This window comes from Sebastes umbrosus, chromosome 16, assembly GCF_015220745.1.
Source record: "Sebastes umbrosus isolate fSebUmb1 chromosome 16, fSebUmb1.pri, whole genome shotgun sequence".
Classification (NCBI taxonomy): domain Eukaryota; kingdom Metazoa; phylum Chordata; class Actinopteri; order Perciformes; family Sebastidae; genus Sebastes; species Sebastes umbrosus.
The window spans coordinates 15,057,431-15,075,859 of NC_051284.1; the positions used below are offsets into that span (position 1 = coordinate 15,057,431).

The 18,429-nt window shown below is 45.7% G+C and overlaps 1 protein-coding gene across 1 annotated transcript in view; it reads left to right on the top strand.

Moving 5' to 3' along the window:
* kif26ab (kinesin family member 26Ab) overlaps positions 1-18,073 on the top strand; it is a 72,832-nt gene extending 54,759 nt beyond the window's left edge. The window contains 13 exon segments of the mRNA XM_037746907.1: positions 875-1,058; positions 4,683-4,895; positions 5,884-5,977; positions 6,580-6,842; positions 7,706-7,889; positions 8,977-9,136; positions 9,488-9,650; positions 10,498-12,039; positions 12,041-13,772; positions 14,391-14,584; positions 15,505-15,528; positions 15,739-15,889; positions 15,973-18,073. Coding sequence (XP_037602835.1) covers positions 875-1,058; positions 4,683-4,895; positions 5,884-5,977; positions 6,580-6,842; positions 7,706-7,889; positions 8,977-9,136; positions 9,488-9,650; positions 10,498-12,039; positions 12,041-13,772; positions 14,391-14,584; positions 15,505-15,528; positions 15,739-15,889; positions 15,973-16,154 — 5,086 coding nt within the window. The 3' untranslated portion in view covers positions 16,155-18,073.
* Positions 18,074-18,429: the final 356 nt, after the last annotated feature.

Genomic DNA, 18,429 nt, shown 5'->3' on the forward strand with positions numbered 1-18,429 from the left:
ACCAATAGGGGTCTCGTTAGCACTGACTTTAGGAGACAAGAGGCCAGGATGACATTGGATTTTAATTAGAGGACTGTCAAAAAGCTGGAATCAGTTACAGCAGAGCAGCAGCACAGCTGAACTGCTCCAGCAGACATTTGTCTACTAAAGTAGAGGAGTGAGTTGGATTTATCTTCCTGCCTTTCATCTACTGGTGCTGGCCAGCTTATCTAATGTAAATGATCAAACCCCCCCAAAAAACAGCACACGTTCCAGCTTTGACTCATAATTGCTGAGCTTTAGTAACAGAGATAGACATATCCCAGAGGGCAGTGTTTCAGCAGCCCTCGCCTGTCGTGTCTGTGACAATTGTTTTGTGTTTGATCAAGATAAATGCATGAGTTTACCGTGCCATCCTGCTCTGACAGCCTATATTTGGTCCCTGACAGACGAAGAGCGTTGCCTGGTAATCATTTATCTTATGGATTTGCAGTTTCTGTTGCGAAAATCAGAGTATGAGAGCACTCTACCTGCTCTAGTTGAAGTAGAAGGATGAAGCATTATCTTTCTTGGTAGGGGAGTCTGAGTTTGGAGTTGGAAGAAAAAGCAGTTTTTAGAGTGGGGAATGGTCGGGAGTGGTGGCACTGTGAAGCTCTCCTGCTGACTTTGTTTTCTTTAGGGGAACTAAAAGGAGCTTATTGACCTTTATGTTCCAGTTTCAGCGTGGGATTTCTAAAGGCGTTGCAGCACACCCTGTATAAAAGCTCTTGGCTGGGTACCATGCTGGAAGAAAACATCACCCAAGCAAAAGAAATATGATTTCCTTATGTATGAACTGTGGTTTTCTAAGTTTAGCTTCAACCTCAAGGCGTTTTTTTTTCTCTCCTCTTTTCAGGGCAGCTCAGAAGCTGAACCTGTCCTCCAAGCGGAAGAAGCACCAGCCCTCACTGCTCCACCCGCAGGAGCCCTCCATATACCCCACCAACTTCAGCGGCATCCTGCAGGTCTCGCCGCCCCCGGCCCCGCCATGCCTGCTCCGAGCCGTGTCCAAAGTGAAAGAGAACCCCGGGATGGGAAAGGTGAGAACAGACCTGGATCAGTATACTCAAAGCTGTGTGTGTTATTTTAATGCTTGCAAAGTACAAATACAAGCTCTGCTCATGTAAACCCCCTTAACCCCTCCTACACAACCACACACACAGACCCCTATTTGAAGGGGAGAATGCAGGGTGGCGACACGCTGGTCCGCAGGCAGCGTGCCGTCTGGTCCAGTCCATGCAGATGTAGTCAGATAAGCCTCGTGGAATGTCATGAATTCATGCAGTTTGTGAGAGCAGCATTCCTCCGTCTGAACACAGAAAGACAGCAAAAACCATAATCCACAAATCTGCGGTCACGTTTAACAGCGGGACTTCTAATTCCATTTTAGGTACAGTGCGCGGTGATGAAAGTCAGGCTGGCAGCAATAGGACGGTCATTAAACAAAGCTGTATAAACACATCGCTCTTCCTCTGTGGTTTATTGGGTATTGTTTGTCTGAGCTGGCGTCCTGTATTTATAAAGCAGAAGAAGTCCCCTAACAAGATTAGATCCCACCTGGATAGGAAGTGCTCGCTTCTGTTGCCAGGTATCCAGACGGTTGAGATTTTGCCACATATTGTAAGTCTCCCATTGACACAAGGACTTCATAAAAAAACCTGTTATTAACAAGCCTCCTCAAGCCCACACCTGAGGTATACTATACATCTGTGCAGCTTAAAGGGGAAATCAAGATTTATGGCATTGTTCCAAGCATGTCAGGCCATTTTTTGTTAATGTAAAGCAAATACATGTATGTGCTTTCTTTGAGTATTTGTCTCTGCTTCTCTTGTGGAATCACAGTTGCAATAACATTTTCAGTAGCCTACATGATTTTGATTTTGTCTGTCTCATATTCAACTTAAGACTTGAACGTCTTGTTTCCATCGACCGTATGTGGGTCACTTCCACTTCTCCACTTTTGACCTAGACACAGTTCTTTCAGGCATAGACAGTTGAGTGGATGGAGGAATGCCAAGCCACCCTAATGGATTTTGTGGGGGATCAAGGGACAGGGAAACAGGGCCATTAGCACGGAGTCCAAGGTGTGAAAATACTGTAGCCAATCCTCCGTGGCCTCCAGTATGTGATCTCCGCCAACATAAATAAAACTGAGACATAAGCTCGCCTGGTAGCCTCTGTCTGGTAGACAGAGACTCAGCACTCATACGTGGAAGCCCGGTTTGAATGTCATAGCAAATGTAATTTACTCAACATATGCACACGTCAGTCACGATAACAGCCCCCTGCGGAGTATAAAGAGAGTTTGCACTTGGCCTGCCGAATGCTGAAAGATGAATTCGCTCACTGAAAGAAAAGGATTTCCAGTGACATGTTTTTCAAAGTGCTGGGTCTGTAGCAATATTTATTGTTGGAAGAATGGCTCTTTAGTGTAGGCGTTAAGACTGTGGAAAAACCCAGACTGAGTGAAACAGTCCAAAAGGAAAGGGAGTTAGCTGTATTTTAAGGTTTTTATTTCAATGCCTGAGAGGCATCGTGGGTACTTTTTCAAGAAGCATTGAAATGGCTCAGGATTGAGTTCCCTATCACATATACTGTAGGATATAGAAGCTGTTCAGCTGATATAATGCTAGGCTTTACACTAAACAGGGAGCTGACAGGGACTCCAAACACCGCTATACATATCCCAAGAGCCGTTTATGTCTCCTGTCAGTCACAGATATATTTCCGCAGAGCCCTTTTGGAGATATAGTAGAGGTGTATTTCTGACCATCCGATTGTAAGGCAATATCCAGCTGTCAGAAGTACAATAGAAGGTGATTGTCACACAGCCTGACATGCATAAACACGACCACACCCACGCAAACCACACACAGTGCATCTCTACAGCAGTAGAGGCAGGAAATGGGGAAATTTATATGCTGTTGTTTGTAAGAGGTGCCACTATACACAACTGGCTCAATGACCTCACTCCTGTAACCATGGCAATGACGTTAGACACGAGTGGGCTTGTCAGAGCAGCGCCGAATCAACACCTTAAGATATAAGCCGCCATCCCTTTTAGCGTACCATGCGGGCACGATGACCTGTGGAATGCGTTAAGACCGTAAGCTCACTCTATGAATGTCAAACCCCAGAATGCAACAGCTTCTTAATGTGGAGCTGCCATTTTTTTCCAGGCAACAGAGGGGAGGGAGAGGAGAAGGAGGAAGAGAGAGTAGGTGGGATAAGAGGGGGGGGGCCATATGCTCCTGCACTCCCCATGCTGGTGAGCTGCTCCTGGTCCAGAAAAACAAGCCCGCTAGAGGGATAATCCCTCAGCGTGGCGGCGCTTCACACACATTCATTTCCACCATTTTCTGCTGCGACTTTCAATACGCAACCTCGCTGCCTTTTAACTGCCACCATTAGGCAATGTGTTGACCCATCAGGTTCACCAGTCAATGTGAGTGTTTCCATGGCAACTGTCGATGTCCATCAACTCTGACATAGTGGATGTGATGTTAATGCACAACGCTGAGCCATGCTCTCAGACTGGATACCTATAGATCTGCATTCTAGGGCTGCAACTAACGATTATTCTCTTGTTGATTAATCTCTTGATCATTTTCTTGATTAATTGATCAGTTGTTTGGTCTATAAAATGTCAGAAAATGGTGAAAAATGTCGATCAGTGTTTTCCAAAGTCCAAGATGACGTCCTCAAATGTCTTATTTTGTCCACAAATCAAAGATATTCAGTTTACTGTCATAGAGGAGTAAAGAAACCAGAAAATATTCACATTGAAGAAGCTGAAATCAGAGAATTTTGACTTTTTTTCGTACAAAATTACTCAAACCGATTAAGCAATTAATGTAATAGTTGAAAACTAAGGCTGTCAAAGTTAACGCGATAATAACGCATTAACGCAAATTTGTTTTAACGCCACTAATTTCTTCAACGCATTAACACAACTTGCGATTTTTAGGTTGTAGCTGCCTCAGTTTTAAAGTTAGAAGGAAGATACTGGTATCATATGAAACTAGAAAAACCTAATGAATCCATTGGCACCAACCATGTAATACTGCTACTCATACATGTTTGTCGGGAAGGAGGCTAAATAACGCTCCAAACTGGCAAAACTGGCATGGCCATTTTCAAAGAGGTCCCTTGACCTCTGACCTCAAGATATGTGAATGAAAACGGGTTCTATGGGTGCTCCAACTAGTTAAAATACTAATAATTGAATATAATAATTGAAATAAATAATTAAATACTTGACAAATCTCCCTTTAAGTTACATTTTGAACAGATACAAAATGTGTGATTCATTTGCGATTAATCCTGATTAACTATGGACAATCATGCGATTAATCGCGATTAAATGTTTTAATCGATTGACAGCCCTATTGAAAACTAATTGATTGATTAGTCATTACAGCTCTACTGTATTCAGAGTGCCTACCATACGTTTCCTCTCTTTCCTCTGCTAGTGCACTGTAAGTAAAAGATGTTAAGCTTATCCTGTGAGTTTTTCCTTCTCTGTGCTGAACCTGAAAAATGCATTCTTACATCTCTCTGCTGAGTCCGTCTGCACAGTTTTCATGTTTTATGCTTACTCACTTTCTAATCCACTCCTTCGTTTCCTTTTTTTGTTTGCTTATCTGTCTCACTCTGCGGTTTAGGTGAAAGTGATGATGCGTATCTGTCCATCTCTGGAGACTGCCGACTCCTCAGAGTCTCAATCCTTCTTGAAAGTGGACAGCAGGAAGAAGCAGCTGACCCTCTACGACCCGGCGTCCAGCCCACACTCCAGCTCAGCACACAGGAGATCTGCCACCGTGGCCGTCCCAAAGATATTCGCCTTCGATGCTGTTTTTACCCAGGATGCCTCACAAGTAAGGGCCAGCGGGGCATTTGTACTACATGTGTGTATGTGTTTTTTTTTAAGGTGTTGTGTGGGAATTCTGCCTCTCAAGGGCAAAGGGATGTCTTCATGCTGGCAGGGTGTGGCCAGCAGCTTAGAGAAGAAATGCCTGTCTTGGGTCAGAGGGCATTCTTACCAGTGTGGGCCTAACAGCTGGGCCTTTTAAGCTCTCTGGGGAATGATTTGAATCCACCTCGGTTATATCTAACCTCTCCTTTCATAGAACAGCTATATCTAACCTCAGCCCTCTGCGGGCATACCCACCGAGATCAAAGACAAAGGTCAGATACATGTTTACTATATGCTGACATGGGAGCACACCAGTTCTACTCTCTCCACACGACAGTATAAGTATTTTATGCATTTACCCATGGTGCAGTAAACTCTAAATAGTTAAGAGATCAGATTAGAGAGCATTGTGTCTCCGTAGCAATGAGAGCCTCGGATCTCCTATCAAACCACCTACTTGGAGCAAGTATTTTCCTAAGTAAGCTGCTGATAGCTAAAGCCTAAACGTTGCCGCTGCAGAGCCGAGGCCAAGCTGCTAGATTGTGCCGCTGGGACAGCAGCACTGCTGGTGGCTAACAGTAACAGCAAGCTGTTCTGCTGTTAGAGGCCTTGTTTGCAGTGTGATGTATGGGAAGGGGCCTCTGCTGCAGGAGCCTCGCCCCAGAGGACCCATGCTGAAACAGATTGCAAAAATGAGCCACACGTTGCAGCACACACATAAACACACACACACTCACACACACACACACACACACACACTCCTGAGTGATGAAAAATACTGAAACCATTAATGTGATTTGGGCGTAACCAATGCCAAATAACAGTTAAGTTTATAGGATACCGTTTTGGATTCATTGTTCTCAATATGCCTGTTTGACGGTATTTCTTGGATGTGGCTGAATTCTAAATTGACTGTGAGGCGGCTGTTTCTGTGTGTTTCTTTTTCGCAGGCTGAGGTGTGCTCAGGGACAGTAGCTGAGGTCATCCAGTCTGTGGTGAACGGTGCAGACGGCTGCATCTTCTGCTTCGGCCAAGTCAAGCTCGGTAAGCTCCTCCACTGGCAAGAGATTAGACAAGAGCCTTTGTTAGCCGAAGAAAACTCTCATTGCTCTTTGTTAGCTGCACTTGATGTCCACAATTGGCTTAGCGGTGCACTGGGGTGAGTCAAGGAATGGGAGATTGGAGGAAAAGGAATGGGTAGTGAGTCCGGGGTGGGTGGGGGTGAGGGGTAAAGTGCTGAGCTTCAGGGCTCGGGCTGTAATTAAAATCTTGGTAATTGGCCTGGGCAGTGCTCTTAGGCTGAAGGGCTTGCTCTCCTCGCGCTGCTGTTTCCACCAGGTGTAATTCTCCACTGAATTACTGCTTCTGGAATGGGTCCTTGGATTAGCACTTTTTTATTTTTTTATTTTGCATGTACTGGATATTACCTCCTGGATATAAGCCCCACATCAGCTATTATTAATTTTTTTCATCATCAGTTGTTAAACACAATAACCCTCAGAAAATATCCAGTGTCTATTCGTGTGTCAACTTCCTGCCCATTCCAGACCGCTTGATGAAAGAAGTAATTTTAGAACATATAGTGAGTGTAGCTGGCAATATTTCCGTTTCATCCCCCTCTCTCTCTCTCTTTCACACGTCCCCAGGCAAGACGTACACCATGATTGGCAAAGACAGCTCCACTCAGAGCCTCGGCATTGTGCCCTGTGCCATTTCCTGGCTATTCAAGCTCATCAATGAGAGGAAGGAGAAGACGGGCACTCGCTTCTCTGTTCGAGTGTCTGCGGTGGAAATCTTTGGGAAGGACGAGGAGCTAAAGGACTTGCTGTCTGAGGTGTCCACCGGCAGCCTGCAGGAGGGCCAGTCCCCTGGCATCCACCTGAGAGAGGATCCCATCTGTGGCACTCAGGTGAGACACATCCTCCACTCTTTCTTTGTTCACTGATCCTTTCTTTCCCTCTGTGAATTATACAGTCTTAGTCTGTGTGAGTATTGATCTTTTTTATGTCTATGATCTACCTCTTCCTCTCTCAAACATGTTTGACTTTTTCTCGTGTGTGTATGTGTTGCGTTTTCTATCTCTCAGGACTTCCCAGTCCGCCTCGCTCCCTCCCTCCCGCCTCTCAAATCCTCGCTTTATATTTCCACCAAACCCATCTGTGCTATTGATGGCTTTCTTCTTACCTTTGTATTGACTCTCCTGTCAGCATCCATCAGCATCTATTACCCGTGTGTTAGCGCTAGCCCTCTGCAGCACAATAGAAGTGCTATTGGGGGATGGTGGAAGAACTGTAGGTTTGATGGCGCTCACAGGTGTTGCTGTCAGATGTTGTTTTTTGGGGGTCTGTATGGACTCTGACTTCAAAGGTTGTGCCGTTCTGTGAAGCTCCTTCTTGCTCTTCCTCTCAACAGCCACGTGTGGGCTCCCTTCATGATACCCCCCGCCTTCTCTCTCCTCCTTTCCCCTCCTCTCTTTCTGTATCTCACCACCGCCATCATCACATCCATGGTGAGGGAAGTGCCCCTGCCTCCTGCTCCACCATTACCTCTCCTAATCCTCCTCCCTCTGTGTGCATATCTGCTGTTTTAATCGCCCCCGAGACCCAATCTAATGGGCAAGAAATGCGTGCTGGGGTCCAATTAACTGGCTCCCCTCTCCTTCTCTTTCCTCTCTTCCACGGTATCCTTTTCACATCTGTCCTCTTCCTCAAGCCCTATGTGGTCTCCGTTGCTCACCCTAACCCTGTTCTCTGTCTCCTCCTCCCCCCACAGCTAACGAATCAGAGTGAGCTACGCGCCCCGACGGCTGAGAAAGCTGCCCTCTTCCTGGACGCCGCCATCGCCGCACGCAGCACCAGCAGACCCAACGTAGAGGAAGAGGATCGACGCAACTCCCACATGCTGTTCACTCTGCACATTTACCAGTACCGCATGGAGAAGAGCGGCAAGGGAGGAAGTTAGTACCGTTACATTACTACATCTACAACGCTTGTTCCAACAAGTTGCCACCTCTCATTTATGTAATAAACTAATAATGTTATGGTCACTGATTCTAGCATATGTGTTAATGAGTACAACCGCAGTATAATTTATTTTAACATATCCTCTCCTAATTATAGTTATTCAAAGGTGACCTCAGGGATGAAAGGATCAGATCTTGAGGGGGGCTTAGATATGTGTACAGTCAAGGGCATAGGTTTCGTTTCAACATTGGCCGGGGACTTGTATTAAGTGGGGGGACTGGGGGTCCTCCCCCATGAAATTTTGTGTCAAACACTTCATTTCTTGCATTCTGGTGAACTATTATGCGCCAATTTCTGCCTTTTCTGCAAGTTATGGTGGAAATGTTTTGAAATGAGAGGTCAAGGGACACCTCTGAAAATCACAATGCCAGTTTTTCCTCGCCAAAATTCAGCCTAACTTTGGAGAGTTATTTAGCCTCCTTCCTGACAAGGGTGCTGAGATGAGATTAAGGTGTACTTTAGAACCCCTGAAAAGAGTCTAAAATCGCCAGTAGGTGACCTCCCTTTCACACTGAATAAGGTGGTTTTGTTGTGAGCTAGATGGAGTATGAATTGAGCATCAGACAAGCCCCTTATTTGCAATGTTTATGGATGAATTGTGGCCTCTGCAAGATAGAATGAAGATTTGAAGCCTTGCTGACAGGAGTTTAATGCTTTGCTGCTGCAGTAGCAATTACATCAGTCAGCCACATAACAATGTGTAGCCCTATGATTTTAACAATGACAGCCAATTCCCTCTCGCTGTATTTTAAGTCGAGTAGAAGGGGAATGTATACTGTTCGTGCCTCCTTGTTACCATGAGTTACACATCTGGTGTGAGTTTACCAGTCAGGCTGCTATTTGGATTACTTCAGTGTGAGAATCTTACTCATAAATAAATCAGACAGCTCTGACAATCACCCGCCTAGCCTGGGCTGAGCTGTGCCACTCATGTCCTCATTGAACTGCATGAGGAGCTGACTTCAGAGAGGGAGTGTCTGGCTCTGTGCTCACCTGGTTGTTCTCCTGTCTTTGGCACAGTGTCAGGCGGACGGAGCAGGCTGCACCTCATCGACCTGGGGAGCTGCGAAAAGGTCCTGAGTAAGAGCAGAGACGGAGGGGGAGGCTTGTGTCTTTCTCTGAACGCACTGGGAAATGTCATCATGGCTTTGGCGAATGGAGCAAAACACGTACCTTACAGGTAAGAAAGCCCCCATTACTGTCTCTTTTACTGTGTTTTAGCTTGTGTGAAGTGGTGTCTATAGGTGATCGTTTCTGGCATGTTGCTGCGTGTGTCGTCAGGCTTGCAGGTTTGCTGCGAGACAGTTTATTTAGTTTGTTTAGTTAGACTCACATAATAGCCTTCACTGGTGTTGCACAAGATTATATTGCAGTTACTCAGGTATGAAAAGAGTAATGACTCGTCACAGGAGTGTTTGTCAGTTCAGAGAACTCAAAATGGCTCCTCCTGGAATCATGTCAGCTACCTTTTGTTGTCTTTTTGAAGTATTGCTGTCCCGTTTGCTAATAACACTGTGAATGCACCCTGTAGGGACAGCAAACTGACAATGTTGTTGAGGGAGTCCCTTGGCAACATCAACTGCAGAACCACCATGATCGCCCACATCTCCGATTCCCCCGCCAACTACGCCGACTCACTCACCACGATCCAGCTGGCATCGCGCATCCACCGCATGAGGAAGAAGAAGTCTAAGGTACACTGATTAGCACTGATAAATATGGTTAAACATATGCAGCAATAAACTCATAAATAAGTCATGTATGAATACCCCAGTGGTATAAGAACATTTAGCAACTTAAATTATAATTCTTCTAAGTAATGATTCCTGCAATAGCTGTGCTGCATTTAGTGTCGTTCGTTGTTTATAAATGCAGACTAATTGTTAATTTTAACATTATATTTAAGTGTCACTATTATAGCAATTACATTCCTAACGTGCATGTGCAACTTTGATTGCAGTCATCATATTTCATGCCACGACTCACGTCCCTAAATCTTTCTTCCTCCTGTAATTTTGGACCTATTAAGCAAATGAATGTGTGAATGCTTCCGCAAATGAGAGATTATTAGTGCAGTAACTCAGAGCTAGTTTTCCTCGGCTCCTCCAACGCATAATCATGTAATCAATACCACTGCCCAAGGAAGTGTGTAATGCGTTCCCTCGGATTAGGGAAATATATGCTCCAGATAATTAGGTGGAGTGACAGCATGTATTTATTTGGTATTGGTCCCTGGCATGATTATAATGCAGTCCACATCCAGCAATTTGTATTATTGACATTAATTTCTGTGTGACTATCGATGTGCACTTTTAACCTTTAGATAAATATCGACTGGTAATGTCATAGGAATTAATATTTGCCCTACGATTGATTTCACTATGAAATGAATCTACTATGAATTATAAAGATTAAAATGGTTTTGTAAGAAAAAAAAAGATTGTTACATTAATATTGTAAGAAGTTAGAATCACATTACTGTCAGGACTTAATAAGATCATTTTTAAAACCCCAAAGACTAACTTCCCCTCTGCTCTGCAGTATGCATCCAGTTCATCTGGAGGGGAGAGCTCCTGTGAGGAAGGGAGGATCCGCCGGCCGCCCCACCTCAGGCCGTTCCACCCTCGGACTGTAGCCCTGGACCCAGATCTGCCCTCCATGCTCAGTGACCCAGACTACTCCTCCAGCAGTGAACAGTCATGTGACACTGTCATTTACGTGGGCCCTGGGGGAACTGCGATCTCGGACAGGGAGCTTAGTGACAACGAAGGCCCGCCTGCCTTTGTCCCAATCATTCCCTCCCTGAACAGAAAGAAGTCTGCAAGAGACGGCCCTCTGGACCGAGACCACTTCTTTAAATGCAACACATTTGCTGAGCTGCAGGAGAGGCTGGAGTGTATAGACGGCAGTGAAGAACCCACTGCATTTGTTGGAGAGGGCAAGCGAGGCCAAGCTAGCCCCAAGGCCGACATATCTAAGGAGAGCCAAGGCTCTGTTTCACCAAAGACTGTAGCAAATATTTCTTACGCCCAAGAGAGCATCTCACCCAAACAATCCCCTAAATCTGTCGCCACAACACCATCCTGCAGTCCCAGCACTAAATCTAAACTGGACAATGCCAAGACGCAATGCACACCTGCAGAAAGGGGACCATCAGACAGTGTTCAAAATGAGTGCAGAACCAGCGCTGATGGCGAGAAAGCCTTGGTGTCAGAAAGCAGAGTTAGCCCTAACAAACTAGCGACTGCTTCAGGGTCTAACTCTGAGCCTGTGGTGAGGGAGAAGGTGTACTTCAACAAGAAAGCTTTGCCCAAGCCAGCCCCACCTCCTTCACAGCAGAGAGACTCCAGCAAGGAAAATAGCGGCAATGAGGAGAGATCCAGCACCAGAATGCCACCTGTAGGAATGAGCCACCAGGCTGTGAAAAGGAGGGATCCTTACACTTCCCCTCTGCTCAGAGGTCCGGTGGAGGTCTGCCAGGTGCGCTCTACCTTGAGGGAAAGATGTCTGGATCGGGACATCCTTAGAGCCACCGTGACCTTGCAGCAGCCCGTGGAGCTGAATGGAGAGGATGAGCTGGTGTTCACTGTGGTGGAGGAGCTGTCTATAGGCAGTATTGTAGATAGGGATCGGCCATCCAGCATCATCAGCTTTAACAGCGACTGCTCCCTTCAGGCCCTGGCCTCTGGCTCCCGACCTGTCAGCATCATCAGCAGCATCAATGACGAATTTGACGCCTACACGTCGGCCGTGGGAGGATCGGAGGTGAACATCGCCGTGGTCACACCCCTCCAGGAGGGAGCAATGGAGTGTGTAGACAGCAGGGGCTCATCTATCAGCTCATGGCTGAGTGAGGTTAGTGTCTGCACCTTGGAGAGTGAAGGGGCTCACTCCACAGACGTCTTCCTTCCACAGGCCAAACACATGGGACCAGAGGCCGCCTTTTACTTTGATTCCCTGGATATGTTCCATTGCGTTTCCTCTCCTAGAGATGCCAAGAACTCTTTAAATGACAGTGGATTCAGTTTTTCTGAACTAGACAGCGACAGTACCGCCTCAAGCAAACTCTCCTTGACAAAGTGCCCCCCCATCTCCGGAATCAGCCAAAGGCTCCCTCAGATTCACATCTAAAATAAGTAAAGCTCACTCGCTTAGCTCCTCCCAACTTCCACAGGGCCCCTCCATAGTCCACTCCAGTCTTCCCAGGAAGATCAAACCTACCTCATCCATCTCCCATAGTAGTAGCAGTAGCAGCAGCAGCAGTAGAGAGCCACCAAGGCAAGAGGCTAAGCAGGAGGATCCTTGGCAGCGCGTTGACAACCACTCGGAGCCTCAGTTTTCCGACTCAAGCAGCACCAGCAAATTTCTCCGAAATCCCCCCAGCGGCATCCCCTCCTGCAAAACATCAAGCAACAGCAACAGTGTACCTCGCCCGCCCAAGGTGCAGGGGTCTACCTCATCCCAGAGGGTGGTCGACGGCTGTGAGAAGTCAGCCATTAAGAATCCACCCAGCAAAATGCCTCAGCTGAGACGAGGTGCCACCACCCTGGGAACGGTGCCCGTGATCCATTCCTCCTCAGACTACAAGGGAAGCCAAGATATTATCGCATCTACCACGAGCCTTAAATACTCCTCTCTGGGGAAAAACAACAAGGCTAACTCACAGAAGGCGAGCAATCTCCCTAAACCTGGTTGCACCTCACCTCCCCCTCCTCCAGTCAGAAAGTCCAGTCTGGAACACAAGACGAAGATCCTGCTGCCCCAAAGTGCCTTAAAGTCAGCATATGGGGAAGCGGGAAGGGCCTCTGGAGCGAGGGCAGCTGTATCAGAGGATGAGCTTGAGGTACGTCACCGAGCAGACAGTTTCAAAACCTCCAGCCTCAACACAGCCAAAGTTACCTCCAGCCTGAAGGTCAGAGGGCCTAGAGGAGAGGCTGGGCAGCATTACGGCAGTCAAATGTCCCTGGAAAGGTGTGAAAGCCTGTCCTTATCGGGCTCCAGGCCTACACTCAGTAGGGAGAATAGTGGGGCAAGTCTGGGGAGCAGCAGTAGCAAATCCAGCAGGTCCATTCCTAGATTTGGTATTCCTAATTCATCCAGCTCCCCTATAGCGACCTGCCCATCATCCCCAAGTGGAGGAAGTATTGGCAGACCTGGTCAAGTAAAAGTCTCTGTGAATCCCAGAGCGTTAGGAGCAGTCAATAATAGTAAAGCACGCTCACTGTCCGTCAACAACTCCAAGGGTCTAAGCTCCTCCACCAAATCTCTGGCCAACCCTGTGACCAGAAACACCAACGCCAACCTCCCTCCATCAGGACGGACGTCAGCTCCTCGGACCGCCGCTGCTGTCAGCAGTAAGCCTGGGAGAGGAACCATCATGGGCACCAAGCAGGCCATGAGGGCCGCCAACAGCCGTGTGAGCGAACTGGCGACAGGCAACATATCAGGCAAACACATGAGAGGTTCAGGAGATTCAGACAGCGGGAATGACAGCGGGGCGAACGTGAGTGATGACAAATCCCCCATAGCTATGCTGCCCTCTCCGTACAGCAAAATCACAGCACCCAGGCGGCCTCAGCGCTACAGCAGCGGCCACGGCAGTGACAACAGCAGCGTGTTGAGCGGGGAGCTGCCTCCAGCTATGGGCCGCACTGCTCTGTTCTACCACAGCGGCGGCAGCAGCGGATATGAAAGCATGATCCGTGACAGCGAAGCCACAGGCAGCGCCTCCTCCGCCCACGACTCCATGAGCGAGAGCGGCATGTCATCCTCAGGCAGGACAAGAAGCTCCAAGTATCCCAAGAAGAGAGCGAATGGTGAGAAACTAATTTGGGATTTCACACTGATGCATGTACAGGTGATATTCACACATATTATACAGGTAATAGCTCTTGCCCATGAAGCTGCACACACTGAAATAGCATCGGGAAGTGAATGCCCTCTCCTCGGAAATTAGCTATATAGCGGTTCTAACTTTATGAATCCATTCTTATTACATTCGCAAATTAGTGTTTCATGGGATTTTCCCTCCTCCTGAATCAGCAGAATACATTATTCATACATATATGGGAAAATGATAATGAATGTTTCAAAACAAGACGACTTCGAACTGTGATGATCAAAAAAGATGAGTTGAACATGAGCAGCAGTGACCTGGTTAAGGTTTTTGTAGCCCCGTATATATAACCATTTGAATTCACGTGTGTTGAACCAACCTTTCGAAATTATTCGGGCGGTGTGTATATACAGAATGGCAACCCATGAAACCCTTATAAATATGCAATCACCACAACTCTGCCGGCCTGCGTAAGGCCTCGCATCACTTTACATCTCAGAGTGAGACTCATACATATTTATCATAAATCCCAGCAAATACTGCTACTGTATGTCACCAACGCAACTGGTGCCTGTCTGACCATATGCATATCTTTTAGGCTTCCAGAGGAGACGGCTCATCCCCGCACCCCTACCAGACTCATCGTCCCTGGGGAAGAAGGTGGCCACAGCAGGCCAGTGGGTGGACTTGCCTCCCATGTCAGGACCTCTGAAGGAGCCTTTTGAGATCAAGGTGTACGAGATCGATGACGTGGAGCGGCTCCAGAGGCGACGTCAGGAGGAATCCGCGGAGGTGAGCAGAGGGTCACTCCCGACATGTTTTACATGGCGATACATCTTGCTCAACTTGTTTAAGATGATGTTATGTCTGGGTCAAGGTCTCGTGAATCCCTCTCGCTGAGCCTCAGCCATATTTTGCATGTGCGACATTGATGCCATGCATGCTCAAGATGTGTCTTTGTGGGAACGTCTTCGCTCACTTCTTCCCAGTTTCTTTTTAAAGCACAAGACAGTAATAATACGTCTCAGACGTCTGACCTTCAGTCAGCTCAGCGGCAAATCCCGGAGTTAAAATGTCTGCGTCCAGATTCCCAGAGCTCGGTATTTTGGCAGCGTTCCTCGGAAATGTCAAGAGTTCAGGAGGCAATTACTGACGAGGGTTAATTGGTTTGAATGTGAGTGATGACTCGGCTTACTGCTGACGGTGGTGATGATGATGAGTGGGGGGAATAAGTATGAGGAAGAAGACGGTGTGAGAAAACTGGTCAGGGAATGTGTGATGAATGCAGGGGCGCCCGACACCAACCCAAATCAGCTCACCGCGAGCGCTCATCACGGGCCGCGTGATCGCTTTTTATAGCTGACTCCTCTTCTGTGGATCATTAACTGCTCCCACAAGTTTGCCGCAGCCAGACAGGGATTTGGTAAGAGAAGATATTAAATCAGCTAGATGGCGGTTTGATTTACTTTCAATTAGGAAAAAATTATCTTACATTTTTTCTCTCCCAGCCATCACTGCATGAATGACAAAATTTCCCTTACTGTGTTGAATTTAGTATTGGAGTCTTGTGCATCAGTAGCTTGTGTCTACAGTGTGTGTATATATTAACATACTGTTCACATACTTTTATTATATGCTACTCATTCTGTTCATATTCTGTCTTGTTTAACATGCTAACTTGTTTTATATATTTTCCCCAATCTTGTCTTCAGCAACCATTCCAGGATGTTGACAAGGTGAGCTAATTTTAATGTTTCAGTATTAGCAGCACAGGCTGTATTACAGAAGTTACATAAACGTTTTCTGGTAGTTTTCCTACTTTACTGGTAGTTTTCCTACTTTATGCTGTGCCAGTTTGAACTTGTTTTTACTTTTTTACTTCCAGCTACTTCAGCCAACTGAGCTGTTGAGGCAACTGTAATAAATAATGTCTCTTTTTCTCTCAGGGCCTGCTGTATTTTAACAGTAAGCTGAAGATGCTGGAGAGAAGGCAACAGCAAGTGAGGGAACTGAAGGCAAAGTATGAGGTGTTGTTGGAGGAGCTGGAAGACACCAAGGCCCGACTGATGATGGACCCCAGCAAGTGGATGGGAGAGTGTAAGTAACTGCTAAATGTACATTTTTAAAAGATCCTTAGTGACGAACCATGTAACCATTCATTAATTTCCCCTTTTCAACAGTTGAGGTGGACCAGAATTTGGACAAAGAGTCTCCGGAGTACCTGGAGGCCTTGGCACAAGCCACGGAGGACCTGGAGTTCTGTGTCAATCTATGCAAGTCCCGCGTCATGATGGTGACCTGCTTTGACATCAGCATGCCAAAATCTGGTGCTCAAGAGGGACTGCGTGAAGTCGAAGTCTGAGGACAAAAGAAAGTTCGAGGTTGGAGAAATGAGGAAGTGAGAAAACAAAAGGATGGTGAAATGTAGCAGCCAGTCTATAGATATCACTGGAATGAAGAACAACAAGTGACGGAGATGAGATGAGAGTGGATCTTTGCATGAATAACAGAGGAAATCTTAACCACCGAGCTACAGTGCCTCGTTGTCCGGGACATGTTTTAATGGCAGAGAAAAGAAACGTGAGCACAAATGCTGTTGCCTGTAACGGCAAGGCAGTGGCCATCACCTACTCAAGAGTCAATGAACAACACCTGGAAGTGCCTTTTGTATTGGTTTTTTTTGAGTCATTATTTTTCATATGGTGCAGGTATCCTAAGCATACCTAAGCAAACCCTGAACATATTGCTTTTAAGAAAAATATTTTATATTGCATTGTATAGTGTATTTATATGATTATGTGGTGTGTACAAATATCCTTTAAGGGAAAAAATAAAGAGGAAAAAAAGAAAAAGCAATAAGCTAATGTTATTGCGCTCCCAGACTTTGCCTTTTTCTCTTGTTTCAAACCTCAGTCAGCATTTTATCCATGTTCATTCAGCCTCTTGCGCCTTATTTGAACTCTCTGGTTCTGTAGTTTTCTAGATTTTCAAACCGGACTATGTTATCTCATCAAGGACTGCATTTGCTGTTGTCACTCAACGCCTGCCAGCTGGCCTGTGAACGCTAGCAGGGCTGAGTGAATGTTTTTCCCTCCAGTTGCCTTGATCAAAATGGGTCTCAGTGGATGCACTTAGGTAGAGCAGCAGTTATGTTGGGGGACGGACGGAGGGCTTATTCAAGCTGTGCTTGCCCGTGTTTATCTCGCTGAAAATGAGAGATTACGCCAAAACATATCAATCAGAGGGCCACTGTGATGGATAGGGAGTGATTATTCTTGATTCAGCCATTCTCTCTGGTGCCTCGATACAGTATGTGGTCAAGCAAACCCTGAGAGTCTTCCCTATTACACTACTAGCCTATAGAGGAGAGCATGATGAATGGTTACACTGATAGCAGTGCTCATCAGTGAGCCCAATTTCTCTCCAAATGGGCTTGGACTGGGTGCTACTGTAAAACAAAGAGGCACAGATGAGAGATAGCACGAGTCGACTGGTCTCTTATATGATACTTTTTCAAGCGCTACCAAGCCTCGGCTCTATGCATTCCAATACATTTACTGCAACTACTGTAAGAACCTCAATGCTGACTTAAGGGCAGCAACACAGCTTGGCCTCTTTTGTCCCCTCTTCTTTTTTCTTTTAATAGGCAAATTAACAAAGTTGATCCAGTGTCTCATACAAAGACTCAAGAATTGTTAGTTACCCGTGAAATGATGCAGTGAACAAGAGCAAATGATCGGGACATTGTTAAGGAAAATCAATCATGATATCAGCTCTTTGTAGCTGCCAGAATGTGCTCGTTAAGAATCAAACGGCTGACACAGAGAGAACAAAGATGATCGTGAAAAATGATTGTTATGAAAAACAAACTGGCTTTGTTGTATTTTGGTATGTTTGATTTCTATATCTGTTACAAATATGACTTTGTTTTCTTTCTTTTACAAAGATGTACTCTCTCAGGCCCTTTCTGAAGATGCTGCATGAGATTTTTTAATCATTTTTAAGAATGATTTCTACTCCATTTTTACCATTCTAATTTTTTACAATAACTTCAATTTTCACTACTGTGGGGTCAGGCTCATGAATTAAATACCTATTACCAAACCAAGACCTTTTTTCCAAGAAATTATTATATGTGAGGTCATATTTCATATCAAAACTCATATTTTCGAATATCTTTGTTTTTGTATAGGATTTTCAAACCCTGTGTATAAATGTATGATACGGCAGCTTGTGTTTTACTTTTACAGTACCTGTGAATAAAATGTTTCTTCTTACTGATGATTCAGAGTGGAATGTTTTTCCCCGGTTCACATATTCTATATTCATGGGATTGTTTGTTTCCACACCAATGCAAAGAGGAGAAGTCCACAATCTTCTCTGGAAATCAAAACATTAGTCTTGTCAGCTCTACATCACTCTCCCCACAAATAATCATATGCTCAGTCTACTTGTTCTTTCATTTATTTTTTTCATTAATTGTCTCATACACAACAGGTAGCAACCTGAGACACAAGAATTTAAACGTTGACTAATACAATATCTGACACATCAACATTGGCATAGCTTTCTTACTTTTGCACACCTTCATTCCATCTTTATGCACTATAAACTCATTATAATATCTTTACTTTACT